At 42.1% G+C, this 16,367-nt stretch overlaps 1 protein-coding gene across 17 annotated transcripts in view; it reads left to right on the top strand.

The window, feature by feature from the left end:
- The window catches only part of tns1b (tensin 1b), a 476,125-nt gene that overhangs the window by 315,848 nt on the left and 143,910 nt on the right, over window positions 1–16,367 (top strand). For 2 of the 17 annotated variants that reach the window (XM_060930320.1, XM_060930319.1), the window contains exon 1: window positions 6,426–6,934. The exons of 13 other annotated variants lie outside the window; for them this stretch is intronic. In XM_060930320.1, coding sequence (XP_060786303.1) covers window positions 6,914–6,934 — 21 coding nt within the window. In that variant the 5' untranslated portion in view covers window positions 6,426–6,913. Of the gene's footprint in view, window positions 1–6,425; window positions 6,935–7,011; window positions 7,099–7,151; window positions 7,250–16,367 lie in introns of those variants that run through there. 2 more of the 17 variants (XM_060930322.1, XM_060930324.1) reach the window with 2 other exon arrangements.

Here is a 16,367-nt window from a genome sequence, read left to right as displayed (position 1 = left end):
TGGGGTCACTCTTCCCCTCTCACCGCCCACCCGGGAGCTCGGAGGACCCTGGACTTCCTGAAAAGACGCTTCTGGTGGCCTAACATGGAGAAGGAAGTAAGGTCATTTGTCCTGTCCTGTGAGGTTTGCACCAGAACCAAGAACCCACGACAGCGTCCCCAGGGTCTCCTGCATCCTCTGACCATTCCCCGGCGTCCCTGGTCCCACGTGGCAGTCGACTTTATCACGGGTCTCCCTGAGTCACAAGGTAACACGGTCATTTTGGTCTTAGTTGACAGATTCTCCAAGGCCTGCCGCTTCATACCACTGTGCAAACTCCCCTCTGCTCTTGAAACTGCGAAACTTTTGTTTAATCATGTCTTCCGAGTCTTTGGTCTTCCACAGGACATCGTCTCAGACCGAGGGCCCCAGTTCTCCTCCCGAGTGTGGCACGGGTTCTGCAAGGTCATCGGAGCCACTGCCAGCCTCTCCTCTGGGTTTCACCCACAGTCCAATGGTCAGACGGAGAGGCTCAACCAGGACCTGGAAACCACCCTGCGAGGCCTGGCTATGGATAACCCGACATCGTGGAGCACCTGGCTGCCATGGGCGGAGTACGCCCACAACACCCTGCAGTCATCGGCCACCAAGCTGTCGCCATTCCAGTGCCAATTCGGGTTCCAGCCACCTCTGTTCCCGGACCAGGAGGAGGACGCGGGGGTGCCCTCGGTCAACCAATATGTGAGACGGTGTCGCAAGACCTGGAGCAAGGTCAGGAAGACCCTCATACAGACCTCCAGAACCAACCAGACTCAGGCCAACCGCCATAGAAGACCTGCACACGCTTTCCGCCCTGGGCAGCGTGTTTGGCTGTCCACTAAGGACCTTCCACTGCGGGTGGAGAACCGCAAGCTTGCTCCTCGCTACATTGGCCCCTTCAAGGTGGTGCGCAGGGTGAACCCTGTCTCCTACCGGCTCCAGTTGCCCCGGACTCTGAGGATCAACCCCACTTTCCATGTTTCCCTGTTACGGCCCGTACTGACGTCTACGTATGCCCTTGCCCCTAGGAACCCCCCACCCCCCCGCATCTTCCAGGGGCAGACTGTGTTCACTGTGAATCGCCTGCTTGACTCCCGCCGGGTCCGCGGCGGGTTGCAATATCTGGTGGACTGGGAGGGCTATGGTCCTGAGGAGCGCTGCTGGGTTCCTGCTCGGGATGTCCTTGATAAAGAACTATGTCGGGACTTCCATTCGGCCCATCCGGATCGCCCTGGGAACGTCAGGAGACGCTCCTAGAGGGGGGGGTCCTGTTAGGACTAGGACTGTTTTGGCCTCTAGAGGCCGCTGTTATTTCCTTTTCATGTCGTGTTTATTTTGGCCTCTAGAGGCCGCCACTGTTCCTGTGTTTTGTGTTTGTGTTAATTGCCTAATTATCTTCACCTGTGTCCTTAATTAGTTTGTCTATTTATACCCCTGAGTTCAGTCCTCTTGTCACGGAGTCTTTGTGCTGTTATGTTTATCTCCAGTTTCCTTTGTACTGTGTTTTTTGATCTTCTTAGCGTTTGAATTTTTGCACTTTGCTTTTCTTTTGGATTATACTCTTTGGTTTTTTTTTGTCTTTTGTTTTGCCCTGTATATAGTGTATATAGTTTAAATAAACCTTTTGATTCTTTTTCTACTTCCGCCTCACGCCTCTGCATTTGAGTCATCCCCCTGGTGGCCTAGTGGGGGTTTGCTGGATTATCACACCAACGAACCAGGTTCGAATCCCAGCAAAACCCTAACAGCTTCACCTTGTCTCTCTGTGTGATGATGTGCCATGCCAAGCACAGGATTTGTTTTTCTTTACATGTAGTTGCACACTTTAACCACCATCCTGAGGCTTATTATAGGCAGCACCACAGGGATCATAAAAGATAATAAAAGCCAGGACACAGGAAATATGTCAGACTCATAACATGCCAGCACCTTACAGGAGTACACTTCCTCATGCAGTGCTGCATGCACTCCTCTCATGACCAAATAGGGATAAAATCTTTTTTTTTTCTTCCCAGGAACAAAAGGTCCTAAACTGTTTTAAGTTCAAGATATTCATGAAACAGACCGTTGTCTCTTTTTCTTTCCAGAAAGATAACTTTCATGCTTTGTTCTTTCCATCCACTCTTCTTCTTCTTCTTCTTCTTCTTCTTCTTTCATTGAGCTTGCTATTAATAATGGCTAAAAAGTTCTCGCAGCACACCACAAACATCTGGTGAGCACAACTGTAAGGACACTTATGGCAGACATCTCACTTTGAAGCTCACATCCTGTGTATAATTATTTCGATATCGCCAAACAATAATGGCACATGTTTTTCCATTAGTAAAAAAAACAACACCTTTTCCCTTTAGTGCAGGTTTAAGTATTACTTTCACATCCCTACCATTACAATTGATGATTAGATGGTGCATGTGGAACAACAGAATGTTAAACAGTGGACCAGCTGCAGTTTGATAGAACAGGATGTTCTTTTCATGTTGCCACCCTCCTAAAGGTACTTGAAATCATGCTGCTTCATTAATTCTTCTTGGTTCATTATACCCTCAGGTTTCCAACTGGCATATTATTGTACCAGTCATTTGTATTGTCTCACCAGGTCTTATTGCTCACCTTCTCACAACTTCTTTTTATTTTTTTTTCTATCAAGCTGCATGCATACTGCTACAAGTTCCTCCATTTTTCTTTTCTGGAGGAGGGAGTGAGTGTGTTTTTGAAGGCCAAGGATATACATGGGAGGGAGAGTGGGTGTAATCTGAACAGACCCCTCCAGACGAATTTAACAGAAAGCCCATTGTGTTTTGTTTCTAACCGAAGCTCTTCAAAGAGCCTTTGCAACTCAATGAGAACTCAAGGAGACTTCTAACCTCCCTCTACAGGAAACAGATACCTTACTGTAGAATCTGACATATTAATAGCTTTGTTACACTATTACTAAATGTACGGTCTGCTCTTATGTAATCTGCTTGTCCAAGCATTATGTACTGTATGTGTATTTTGTGGGATGTTATTTTCTTTCCATGAGTGACTGCTGCATCATAATTTGGTAATTAAAGATAAGTAACCTTCAGTTGTGGTTGTTTTGGATGTGTGTTATAAGTGACGATGTAATTGGACATTCAGATGAAAGCAAATTTTCAGGGGAGGGTTTACAACCTGCGGGTTAAAATGAAAATTGCTGAGCCATACGTTTGCTGGTAATTGCTTTTCATACTGGTTTCTTTAGATTGGCTATAAAACATAAGAAAACTCAAACACAGCCAGTTTTTAGTTTTTGTAGATTGTAGCTTTTTAACCATTGCTATTTTAATATAAATAGGTGACAAATTTCCAGACAAAATGAAGACAAAAACAGTGAAGGTTAAGATATTAACCCTATTAATCAATTTGATTTCAGTTTCTTCAACCTCTTTCTATCTTGGAATTCTTACTATTTGCAGATCAATTCTAAAACTGATGTATCACTATCCGGAACCCACTGGGGAGTGCAAACTTTTCCACACAACTATACAAATATTTACCAACCTGTCTATTGTGATGGGGCCTGCACGGTGGTGTAGTGGTTAGCGCTGTTGCCTCACAGCAAGAAGGTTCTGGGTTCGAGCCCAGTGGCCGACAGGGGCCTTTCTGTGTGGAGTTTGTATCTTCTCCCTGTGTCTGTGTGGGTTTCTTCAGGGTGCTCCGGTTTCCCCCACAGTCCAAAGACATGCAGTTAGGCTAACTGGCTACTCTAAATTGTCCATAACCAAAACACAGTGACTACGTTTACATGCACATCCAAATCGAGCTGCTGTCGATAATCGAGCTGAAGGTCCCAGCAGGGTGCCAGAGAAATCCAATCGTACATGCACACAATGAAATCGAGCTATTGTGTGAGGTGCATTGTGCACCCGAGCCACAGGTGGCGCTACACGCCCCATCGTGTTGGTACACTTCCGGTTGTCGTCATGAAGAAGAGCTATTCAAGAGTGTAAACAAAGTTATCAGTTCCGTGTTCTCCATTGCGCGTTTTTCTCCCGTCCATGATTTTTAATATATTCAACTCCTTAAGCTGAATGAGCATGAACTCTGTCTCCTCATTGCTCCAGAAGTGCACATTTCTGCTCGCCATTTTCTCTTCTTCGTTTGTTCCTCCTGACCTCTTCTGCTGCTCGCTACTACTGTTGTCATGCCGACCGAGGCTGTTGTGTTTCCCGCTTGTGGTCTCGTCACTTCCGGAAGGGGCAGTAAGTAGCTCGACTACTAGCTCGATAGGGTATACATGCACTAAGTAGCTCGGCAGAAATCGCATAATCTAGGTCGTGTAGCTCGATTCCGAGAAATCAAGTTCGGTTCAATTTCAGCCGAATTAAGGTGTATACATGGCATTTTGAACTTCGATTTCAGTCGAGCAACGGCAGAAATTCGATTCTCTCTATGTGCATGTAAACGCACTGAGTGGAGCAGAGGAGTGGCTAGCTGGCTGTACTTACTTTGCCAAGAAACCCTAGGAAAGGGACCCAACCCAGGACACACTGGACAGGTCAAGAAGAAGACTAGTGTGATGGCTGTTTAAATCTTTCTACAGGAACTGCTGGGCTGTGATTAATATTTACTAAATTATTTCTGACCGCTATCATGTGCTGTCCTGTTTATGAGAGTGAAATTCAGATTTACAGTTTTGTTTTGTTTGTTTTTTAAATGAAGGAGAATAGGGAATTTAGAACTGATGGCTGTGACATAAGAAATTAAACACTTGGGGGCATACTGTTATAAAAAATAATCAGCAATGGGGTGGTGTGATACAACCAGATGTGAAGCGGAGTTACTGGTTTATTTTTGAAAAACTACACTTGCGAGAGTGTTTTTTTTTCTTTCTCTCATACCACAATTTTACATTTTTTAATAAAAAAAAGAAAGACATACAACGTGTTTTAGCAGCTCACAGTGTTGTAGTCGAGTCACTAAACCTCAAGTCCGAGTCCAGTCTCAAGTCCTCAGTGTTCAAGGCAAGTCCAAGTCATTTAGGAAAATTTCGAATTGAGTCCACTATTGATCTGATTTGAGTCTGAGAACAAGACTCCAACCGCATCATTTGACAGTGGCTGTTGCTGCCTTTATGTGAAACTGTCTCTGCTACTGTGTGGGACTAACGTTACTGCTCGACTGCCCCATTTTAGTTAATCGGCTTCAGATAAAAAGCTTGTTCATCACTCAACAAGCCCCTCCCACTATCAACAGGGCAAATAACATGAGAGAGGGTTAACACTAGCTAGTTCATCGGTCAGCAAGCAAGCCCCGCTATCGACAGTGGAATGAACATAGCGTGTCACTTCCTTCTCTGGGTGGAGTCTTGCCAAATGACGATTGAAGTTCGAGGTTTTCCCCGTCGTCTCCTCGATAGTTCTTCTACATATGAAACACATTGCAGTGCATTTTTTCCCACTGCACGAGAAGTCTGTATAAGCAAAACGGGCAATCCCAATCCTAGGGGCGTTCTCTCTAGGCATTTTAGCACCATTAACGTTAGTTTGTTCCTGAACATGATGTATGAACAGGTGAATGTTCATTATCTTGCACAAAATTAGTATAAAAATCAATGTAGATATAAATATCTTATGCCAAATTATTATGGCATGTTACAAAAATGAAGAAAAAAATCTGAGGCCTTGTCTCCAATTTATGAGTCTGAATGCAGTTAATACACGAGTCGGAGTCCAAGTCCGAGTCATCAGTGCTCAAGTCCAAGTCAAGTCACGAGTCCTTAAAATTAGGGCATGAGTCGGACTCAAGTACTACAAGCCTAACAGCTCATAGTTACATGGATATTGTGGAACATTCGTCTAAGCCATTCTACAACACTGTAAATTTTAGTTACAGCTTTACGTAATTTGGTTACAGCTTTACAGTGTTACAAAGTGCTGCCACTGGAGACTCTTTCAAGACACCTCCGACAATGCTTTAATAAACATCTCCACAGCAAACTATCAAAGCAATGACTCTGAACACTGGAATGAGTGCTGTAATATATTCCTTACAGCCAGAACTACTGTCACAGCTGATGTTCTATCAAATGAATCAACAACTTCTGACTCAAAAGTGAGAATTTAACAGCACTTCGATAAAAGCAGATGTAATTTCCATATTAAGGGGCTTATGATGATATTCCAACACGTTGCCTAAATAAGCACGACAGTGTATGCATCTCAGATTGTTGCAAGGTCTGGGCTGAGTGACTTGGTCGACCTGTGAGCTTGTCAACTCATGTTTAACCTGTAAGCCGAGAACTCAATAACAGCAGAGGGAGGGGGTTCATGCGGCTGGAGGTTTGTCTGTCAAACTTAGTCCAGCCCACACACTGCTCGGGAATTTTGGGCTGTATACTTTTGGCCTGTGTTTTTTCCACCCCTTTTCACTCATGTCCATGAGAAAGGGGGAGAGAGAATGAGAGGGAGCAAAAGGAGCATTGTGTGTAACACAGGGACAGAACGTGAAGGAGCACAAGAGGGAGAAAGTGTGTGAATGTAAGAGAGCAAAGGCGGATAAGAGTGAGGGAAGGGGGATTGGCAATAGCCTGTAGCTAGACTTTCCAGATATCCTTGTAGTGTGCTTATTGAGCTCTTGGGTGCTGTGGACCTGTCTTTATTCTTTGCTATATAACAGAACCTTAAGGATTGTATTTCCTGGTTTAAATAGGGAGAATTAGGTGAAGTCAGGGATACCCAAATACACACACACACACACACACACACACACACACACACACACACACCTTTCTTCTCCGGCTGGATTACCTTCTTCTGCCAGAGAGAACAAGCAAATGACACTGCCATCCTCACTGCTCTGAGGAGAATGCGGCAATAGAAGGGATCTACTTACACACAGACAGTACTCGCGCACTCAAAGACACACTTGGAGGATGGCCACAGCTGTATTTCAGGTAAGGATGGGAGGGGGGGGCATTTACTCTGCGTAGCCTGCGGTCAGGTCTATGTCCTCAGATATGCAAGGAATCTTGATGCCTTTCTCGCAGCGGTGAGAGAACAGCAGCCCCTCAGAGTCCGGACTTGGCTTGTTCTTTGTAAAGAAACAGAGAGCCGATGTGTAAGTATTCTCAGATGGTGTGTGTAATGAACACGAGAGGAGACGGCAATCTGTGAGGCTCTGTGTGTGCATGCTTAGGATGAACGTCAGCGTGTTGCTGTGAGTCGTGGTCGAAAGCGTGGGATTGTAGCCGGTAAACTGAAGGACAGAGGTACAGTAATTTGCGGTGGCTTTTTTCTTGCTTACTAATTGTGGAATGTATCTTGAAGGCTGATATGGAAATGAATAAGCACAATTCAAGGGAAATTGTGTATGTCTTCTTTCACTTTGTGTACCGTGTTTTTGCAATTGCATGTCATGTTTAAAGAGGAAAGAGTTCAGATAGTCTGGTAGTGATAAGTCAAGGTGACTGGACTTGTACTGTAATGATGACGATATGAAAGAACACTCATATAGGAGGAGATTTATTGGTTCTACTTATGAATACAGATTCAGTGTTCAGGATTAACAACCTTCTAATCAGTCTAATGACACTGACTTCATAGTTCTAGATGATCTCAATGATGATCTGAATTAAAAATAGGAACGGAACTCACTTTTTCTATCTTCAATACCAATATCAGAGTTATGGGTTTCAGTCAGTACTTGAGCCAGCATGGATATCCTCATAATAACTAAGATGACTCTTTGAGAGCTTCTGTTGGCAAATTGTAATATGATGAAATAACAGATCTGTCATTTGTGTGTCATCTATAAACCTAAGCATTTTATGGATAAATACATGAGTAGTGTATGAGATTAGAAACTATTAAAAATTGGATATTGATCCAGGTTTTTAGACAATTACAAATACTCAGGATTCGATCTATGCATATCTACTTAAAGTCTTTATACTTTATGGATTTACTTTATCCACTGATCTTACATTTTGTTTTTGGCAACGCACATTTAAATACAAAATTTGTCATTCTGTTATTATGGGACTTTGTGTGAACATTAGTTATGTCAGTGATGGCGTGTGTGTGTGTGTGTGTGTGTGTGATGGAGGATTCAGCCCCGGGGCAGGCATTCCTCAGTGCGGCTGAGACGCTGTGTCTGCTATAAGCATCAGTATTGTTTGGGGTGAAAGTGAGAGTGTTATCCCACAGTAAGGGCACTCAGGGCTAATTTGTGACAACAGCGAGTGGGTTGTCCTTCCTTTTTACTGTAACAACTGCGCCTGACAGCATGACAAAGCTGCTGTTAAAGGAAAGACAATAGACGTCCCCCTGTGGCATGCTGTCTGTGGCTGAGTGTGTGTGCACTTGTTTCTCACTGCTAGACATACAGTGTGCTGTATTCACACCATTCCTACACTGTTGCTCATAAAAACCAATATTCACCTCAGTGACCTGCAGGTCAGACTACACAATGACAGGGCAAATAGCAGCACTGTTAGTGCTGGCCATTTATGTATAGAAAATGTCATAAGCTTGCTTTTCTAGGTAAATCATCAACCACAGGGTGGAGAGATGCGGTCTGACACCAAGAGTTACTGCTGCTATCCTGAAGTTTATTATTTTTTCCTAAAGGCACATCCCAAAATATTTTATTTTTATTTTTTCTGGAGCACAGTAATGTCAACAATGAAATTTTGTGTATATATATATATATATATATATATATATATATATATATATATATATATACACACATATGTATACATATACCTGTATATAAACAGTTATTCCACAAAATCGAGTCGTACATGAGCTGATCGTGCTATAAGCCATGTACAACGAGATTGAGTGGAATAACTATTTTATTATATCCAGATTGACTGGATTTTGAGAAACAGAGCATTTTTATTTTTTGCAAATTTGATAAATAAAAACTTTATACAAAACGTCCGACAAAATAATTTCCGCTTAGAATGTAAACAAACCAGCAAAATGACAGTAGCAATTTGTGAAAAATGCTATAATAATAATTCTTGAAAAATAAAAAAAGATACGTTCTTTCCATCAAATAATTTTATTCCATATTTTGTTGCTTTTTTTGGAGGGGGGGGGGGGGGGGGGTCGGTCTTCTTCTTCTTTCGAGTTTTTTAGCAGTTGGAAAACCAATTTAAAAGTGTTAAAGGTGCATTATCGCCACCGACTGGGTTGGAGTGTGGAACAGGAGATATTGAGGGGGGAAAAAAAACTACATTCTTTTAGCAATTTCTCATCTCATCTCATCTCATTATCTCTAGCCGTTTTATCCTGTTCTACAGGGTCGCAGGCAAGCTGGAGCCTATCCCAGCTGACTACGGGCGAGAGGCGGGGTACACCCTGGACAAGTCGCCAATCATTACAGGGCTGACACATAGACACAGACAACCATTCACACCCACATTCACACCTACGGTCAATTTAGAGTCACCAGTTAACCTAACCTGCATGTCTTTGGACTGTGGGGGAAACCGGAGCACCCGGAGGAAACCCACGCAGACACGGGGAGAACATGCAAACTCCACACAGAAAGGCCCTCACCGGCCCCGGGGCTCGAACCCGGACCTTCTTGCTGTGAGGCGACAGCGCTAACCACTACACCACCGTGCCGCCCTTAGCAATTTCTCTTAAATACTTGATAACAATTTTGGGGGGTTTGTTTTTGAGTAGAGTTTTATTTCGTCCTCGGTTGGTTCAGCAACACGTTCCGCCATTTTGTTTTTCTTTACTCATGGTATATGAGCCGATATTCTGGTAGTAGATTAGCCAATCAGAGTGTGCAATTGCTCATATCCAGTGAATGTGGATAGAATAAATAAAGAAATAAATATTTACAGCTTTACTTCTAGATTGGCACTGACACTAGAGACTCCTTCCAAAAAGTCCTTACCATCAGCACTTATGCTTGTTTTTTAAAGTAAATTTTTCTTGTATATTCTGTTCGTGTGGAGCTCAGTAAGCTCATGTAAGCTATTTCTATCAAAATTATAGTAGCAACGATTGAAGCAGCATATAAATATAAACTTTGAAATTAATAAATGAGCACTTTATTATAAACCTTGTGCCTGGAACTACTGTCATAATTGCTGTTAAATAAAATTAATCAATGCTTTCTGACCAATCAGAATTCAGCATTCATCAGCACTGTGGTATAAGTCATCTTAACGTCTCTGCAATGAAAGACTTGTAATGCACTTTTGAGTAAAATCTCATCCACAAATCTGCCGCGGTCCCCACTCACACCCCACCTTGACCCAAAATACCCCTATATATCAGCATCCTGCTGACATACACCCACTTACCGCACTAAAACCAAGCCCTCTTCTCCATCCCTTGCATTCAGCCATGGGAACCATCTCACGGTTTGTATTTTTGGCATGGCCTATGATGCAATTATGACTAATTTAGCTGAAATTAAGGGAGGAAAGAACCTTTGAATCTGTGCTGGAACACATTTATCAAAAAATCTTTATCTGGACTGGGGAGAATGTGCCGCATCATTTTCTCATAAGGGTAGCTTTCTGATTCACTTCATTTGATTGCTGTGCTACTTACAGCATATTTGCACTCTTTTTCAACATTGCTGTTCCTTAATTTTCCAGGAGAGCTGTCATTGTACCACTTAGATGTCCAGATGGTTTTGAATGGCCAAAATAAATACGCTAGCTTGCTGTGAGCATGGGAAAGCTGAACATCCACTGGCTAAGGTCCAAAGATGGACTTTATTGTTGGCTTTGTGTTGAGCATTTCTCATCATTGATGCATTGCACAGCAACCATGCATGTCATAACACACACCATCGTGCAATGAAACGCCACCAGTCTGTTGGCTGAAGGAGTAGATAGCGCAGTGTGTGAGGTATGAAGAAGAAGAGGTGTTCTAAAGGAGGCCACTAACAGTTTTTAGATGTTTGGAACCTGATTTTAGGTTACTGACCTGGTATAAGCTGATGCAATAATGTAAATAATGGATGCTTGAGATTCGAAACCAAAATGTTTTATCATCAGTTTGTAATTAGTGATGACTGGTTCATGGTGTTATAGTTCTTGGTTTCACAAGAGTCAAATATAATGCACATTAAGGTCATCATATTGTGAGGTCATCATATCAAGCCCATCTTCCTAAACATAGTGGGAGACATTATGGCAGAAGTGCAGTGCCTTTCTGCTGTACCATGTGGAATTTTATTTGATAAATGTGTGCTTAGAAATGGACCATTATGAAAGTTCAAGGATCATTTCATCCCATGGTAGAGAGAGAGTGAGCCATTCAGTTATGCAATATAAGCTGCCAGTAAAATATAAATTTGCCTTGTTTTGGCATTACTCATACACATCAGTATGCTGTCTGTTTTTGAAACAGGTGGAACTAAAACAAACCTTATGCGAAACTAATTTTAGGTCATTGTGCAAGTGTGTAGTTCACACTGGTCGCGTTAATGTCAGTTTGATTGCTTGAATGTTCTGCAACTTTGTTTACATTCCTGTGCCATGTTTGAGCACTACTAACTAGATGTCTTTGAAGGTTTTCTGGTTATACTGTAGTTACACAGTACGATTAAACGATAGATTTTTATGATGTGTACTATTTTACTCACGTCTCAAGTTGAAAGTTTCTAGAAACATTCATAGAAAAGATATTGTTGTTCTCCAACCGCCATCATTACTCATTTATAAAATTAGAGCACCGTTATGCGGCTGCAGAAATCTATCTGTTTCACGATGCTTTGTGTGAAGTATTTGTAGGCTGTTTAACTCATCTGTGTCGTTATGTCCTCATTAGCAGATACGATCCTCCTCCCGATATATCTTGGTGACTTTTTTTGAGCCATACTGAGAAAATACCTTCAAAATGTCCGCATTCCCCATGTTGTGTGAAAATGGGAAGCTCTGTGCCAGCTGACAGAGTCCAGAAAAGACAGCTGAAAAGTTTCAGAATCCAGCAGAATGGGATTGTGGGAGGGTGAGGAGTGCTTCATGGGCAAAGGTCACACTTTTACAAGGTCACAGTAAATTAGTAGGAAAACTTCTTCAGATGTGATAAGGCATCACTCAGTTTTGCTCCTCTCACAGGAAAGAGGTGAGGAAAGAAGGCCTTCTCATAAATGTGTTAAGATCCAGGATTAGTTGCTGGTAGAGGCAGGAATACATACCACACACATTCCTGAGCAGCAAAAGGTGTTGGGAGAACAACGTGATTTAAGAGTGTCTTCACGACTCTGTTCCTACTCAACCACATGAGTTTGTCTACTATTTGAACGCAAACCACAGCCATCTGGGCCAATGGTTTATGGGTGCAGTTTGATAGAAAGGCACAGCACAAAATCTGTCATTGATGAAGTGCTATACGGATGGAGAGGCATGAAAATAGAGCGATACAAATGGCAAACATGAGCAGAAACAAAATTGGAAACACTCTTGGAATATAAATGAAGTGTTTTATGCACAATATGGGGAAGAGAAGGAAAGATAGTGGCTTGGTTACTTCCTGACAGAGGATTATGGTCTGAATTTAGTTGGCTCTGAAATTAATGTCAGTGCAGTTGTGGTTAAAATTTGTGTAAAGTAAGTCTACTTTGATAAGATGGTCTCATAGCCATTCCATCAGAGTGTCTAGCATCTCTCTCATGTCTAAGTTTAAAATGGCACCTTTGGCTGGTAAACTGGGGCTGTAACATATAGACTTGGTTAGCTTATAGGCTATATATTTTGACAGTCTCATTGTTAATATCATACAGATGGATTTGCATTAAATTCCAGAGAGGGTGACGGTTGCTTTGGAGAGATATGATATGTCAGGTCTGTACTTTTATATATTAGCTCCACCCTCGCCATGTAGTCATTTTCATTAAGGCAAATGGATCTGGATTTGCTTTTGCTCTGAACGTTTTCAGAAATTGGCTCAAAATCAGCTCTAGAGGCTTGGCAACCTCAAGCATTGTTAAGGGTGCCAGAGGAAGTCATTTAGGGGCAGGATTAGTGAAAACATCCTGAATTTAATTTTGAGTTCATTTCATCCTCAGACTGCCAATTCTGCTCAACGAGGGGGTATGGTGGTCCATGGTGTGTTTCTGCTTTATGAGCATAAATGCTAATGCTGATAAAAAAAAAACTCACTTACTTAAAGAAGCACATTAATCATAAGAAAAATCTAATGGTCTGTGGTCACAACCTACCCACTGTAGTCTTCAATTATGGCCAAAGCCAGAACAACCAAGCAATGCAAACCACAATCAGTAATGCTACTATCATGATTGGTTTTCTCTCAGAAATGGGTAACAGAGACATTACAAGTAAACAAAAGAAGCACCGGTTCTCTATACATAGACAGCCAAAGATAACTGCTTGACCGAATCTTCTGTAGACAACAAAGTGGTAACCTGCCTTTAAGGAAAGATTATATTATGCTTCTTGACAGGGGCTGATTTTTCAAAATTGCAGCATGCAATCAGCCAGAATAGTTGGTCTTGAATGAATTATAAGAAAGTGGTCAAGCTGGAAACAAAGAAAATGGTCTTTTCCGATCTTTTGGTTTTCCATAGCCATCTAGCCTAATGAGGAGCTTACATCTGAGGCCGATTGGAGCATTGTCCTCAGTGATTAGCCAGACATTCCAGTTGAGTGGTCTTCCCATACTGTCAGATCACATAATCCAGCACTTTTTCACTCCTCAATGCTTTACCATCATTAAAAAGTGATGTCACATAAGCCCAAACTGACCTTGTGGCCATAACCTCTGTGAAATTGTTTACTCTACATTAACTTTGATATGGTTTTGAAATGCTAGTGTCATGACTGCAATGCGAACTTGATCACACTGGTGTCAAAGTTCAGCGTAGATCTCATCAAACAGCTGGACATGACTGATCGATTTGCTTCTGCCAGTCAGATCTCACTTAGCCTATATGAATGTAAGCAGTGTAGATATGGTTATTCACCCACATAGCTCAATCTGTCATCTCGCAGTTGTGGCTACGTATCTCAATGGCTTCCATATGTTCTGGGGGAAGCTCCAATCAGAGATGGTCGATCAGAGGTGATTACTCTGAGAGCAGTGCTGTAGTTTGCTCACCACATGGATATTTATTCCTGTTTTACTTCCCACTGGCTGGACGTGACTCTGTTTTTGTTTACTGCATGACAGTTTCCCCTCTATGTTGCTTTCCATCCTGCGTAGGCAGCTTTAAAACTGTTTAGTGCTGTGTTTCAGACAACTGTTGCCTGGAGACCTGTAGTAAACATCCCTCCTTCATTCAGTTTATCATGAAGACAAGAACAAATGTTAAATTTGGACTAGATGTTTTCGTCTAGTGTGGTCTGTCATTGACTTCTGTCTTTACCTCCCTACAATTTTTCTATATCTTGTTCAATTTTCTGCAGTCTCAAGAACATTTGCATTAATACTTGTTAGTTAATTCCTAAAGTTTTGTCTAATCATTGCCCATGTCTTGGCCTGATCCACTCTACCCTGCAAGTGTTTGTTATCCATCTCCTGTCATGAGAATGAGAGCCAAGCTAATAGGGGTTCTGTGAGCTAACAGCCCCAGTGTAATGTTGTCTCAGGGGACTCGTTCTGTCCTAGATTGATCGATGATATGTGCACAGGGCTGGTTTTCACTAATTATCCCAGAGCAGCCTGCTGGTCTTGGGGCAGATTGTGCCACAGGCCTCATGTTCTTCTGAAGGATGTAGTAAGGGTGCATCATATGCACAGATGCCACTCCCTGCATTGCCGAACAAAATGTAAAATATTTTTTTCTGGAAATGATAGACAGGAAGGGGTGGAAGGTGGGTTGGGGGTGCATGGGAATGGAAGGCATGAGAAGAGTTCTACACTGCCCCAATAACCCCAAACCCCAGACCCCACCCTGTCCTAAACGCCATGTGCATGGAGCTCTTATCAGACGTCGTCTGTATGTGGAATGTTTATATGAAGCAGGCGCATTTTGGAGAATTCAGTTTGGAGCTTGTTTGCTTTTGAATTTGATTTATGGACCTGGCAGCTAAATAATGGCAGGAAAGCCATCTCTGCACTGATCAAACATTAGGGAGGCCTAAGCTAAGGAAGCTGTTGTTCTAACCCAAAGTGTGAAAGATTCTTGTTGGACCAGAGAGTTGTTGTACTCAGTTCTGAGTAAGGATTTAGTACTGTGCACTGTGTATTTGCAGACAATATGTGATTGTTTGATGTAACATGTACTGTAATCTAGCTGTTGCAAACTATTTCAGCATTATTCTTCACAGTACTAAGAAGTGAGAAACCTTTATTATTTAATTTAATTATTATTTCTGTTTCAGACAGTATCACATCCATAATGAGGATTGATTTGTTGGAGCAAAGCTGTTTTTGATAACTTATCTCAATAGTAATAGCCTCCATAAGTGAAGTGCAAGTCCTCACCAGCCCATTGAGGCTTTTTCTCCAGCTCATAACTCTTCCACTCCAGAGAACTAAATGCCACTTTGACTGGCTGACACTCCTGTCTTGCCTCAACCTGCCACTCTTGCCTGTCAGTGCACACACAAACGTAAGGTGGTCAGTCTTTTGCCAGGCTTAGAAATGTGTAAACCAGAAGAGGTTGGGTGTGTAGTAGTATATAAGCCAGCAAAGTGGAACTGAGATGTAAACAGAGCTGTCTGATCTCATCCTGTGTTTTTGTCCACTTGTACAATTTTAGAGAGCTCTTGGGTCTTCAATTGTTCTTCAAGCTGTATTTTGACTCCAGATCAACTTTTGTCTTAATCCACATTCTATTGCTAAAGATTCTGTAATTTTTGTTACTGAATGTGTCTCCCAACAGGCCAACTTTCACAAGATGAGGTTTTGTTCACATTGCAGCATTCAAAATCTGGAAATCAGTGTTTGATTGGAATCAGATGAACTAAACTCTCAGAAATAAAGTGTCAAATTGTACTTTTCCTTGTTGCTGGGGTGGTACCCAGGTAGTTGTTTTGGATCTTGGAACAATTATATACCTTAAATATTTTTAAAAGGATGCTATGTATCTTCATATCTACAGATAAAAGATACATACTAAAAACATATAGTATGTATTCTTGGCAGTACCACCCCAGCAACAGTGCAGTGGTGGGTTTCCCAAAAGCCTCTGAACATTAAGAGCGTCTTAACTAGGAGAGAGAGAGAGCGTTCATTGTGCTGCTCGTGCTACCATTTAACAATGATCTTTGTGCTGTGATATTTTTGGGAAACTCAGGTCAATTTGGTACCTTTACTTCTGAGAGTGCATGGATGGAGCATTGGAGCCCTAGACTAACCTTTCGTCTTGGCCTTTATAGTGTTTTCTTTATGTGTAAAACGTTGTTTAATGTCACCTCTGCTAAGATGTCACATCCTGTG

Source organism: Neoarius graeffei, chromosome 9, assembly GCF_027579695.1.
Source record: "Neoarius graeffei isolate fNeoGra1 chromosome 9, fNeoGra1.pri, whole genome shotgun sequence".
In the NCBI taxonomy this organism is placed as follows: domain Eukaryota; kingdom Metazoa; phylum Chordata; class Actinopteri; order Siluriformes; family Ariidae; genus Neoarius; species Neoarius graeffei.
This window is presented reverse-complemented; position numbering and strand designations above follow the sequence as displayed.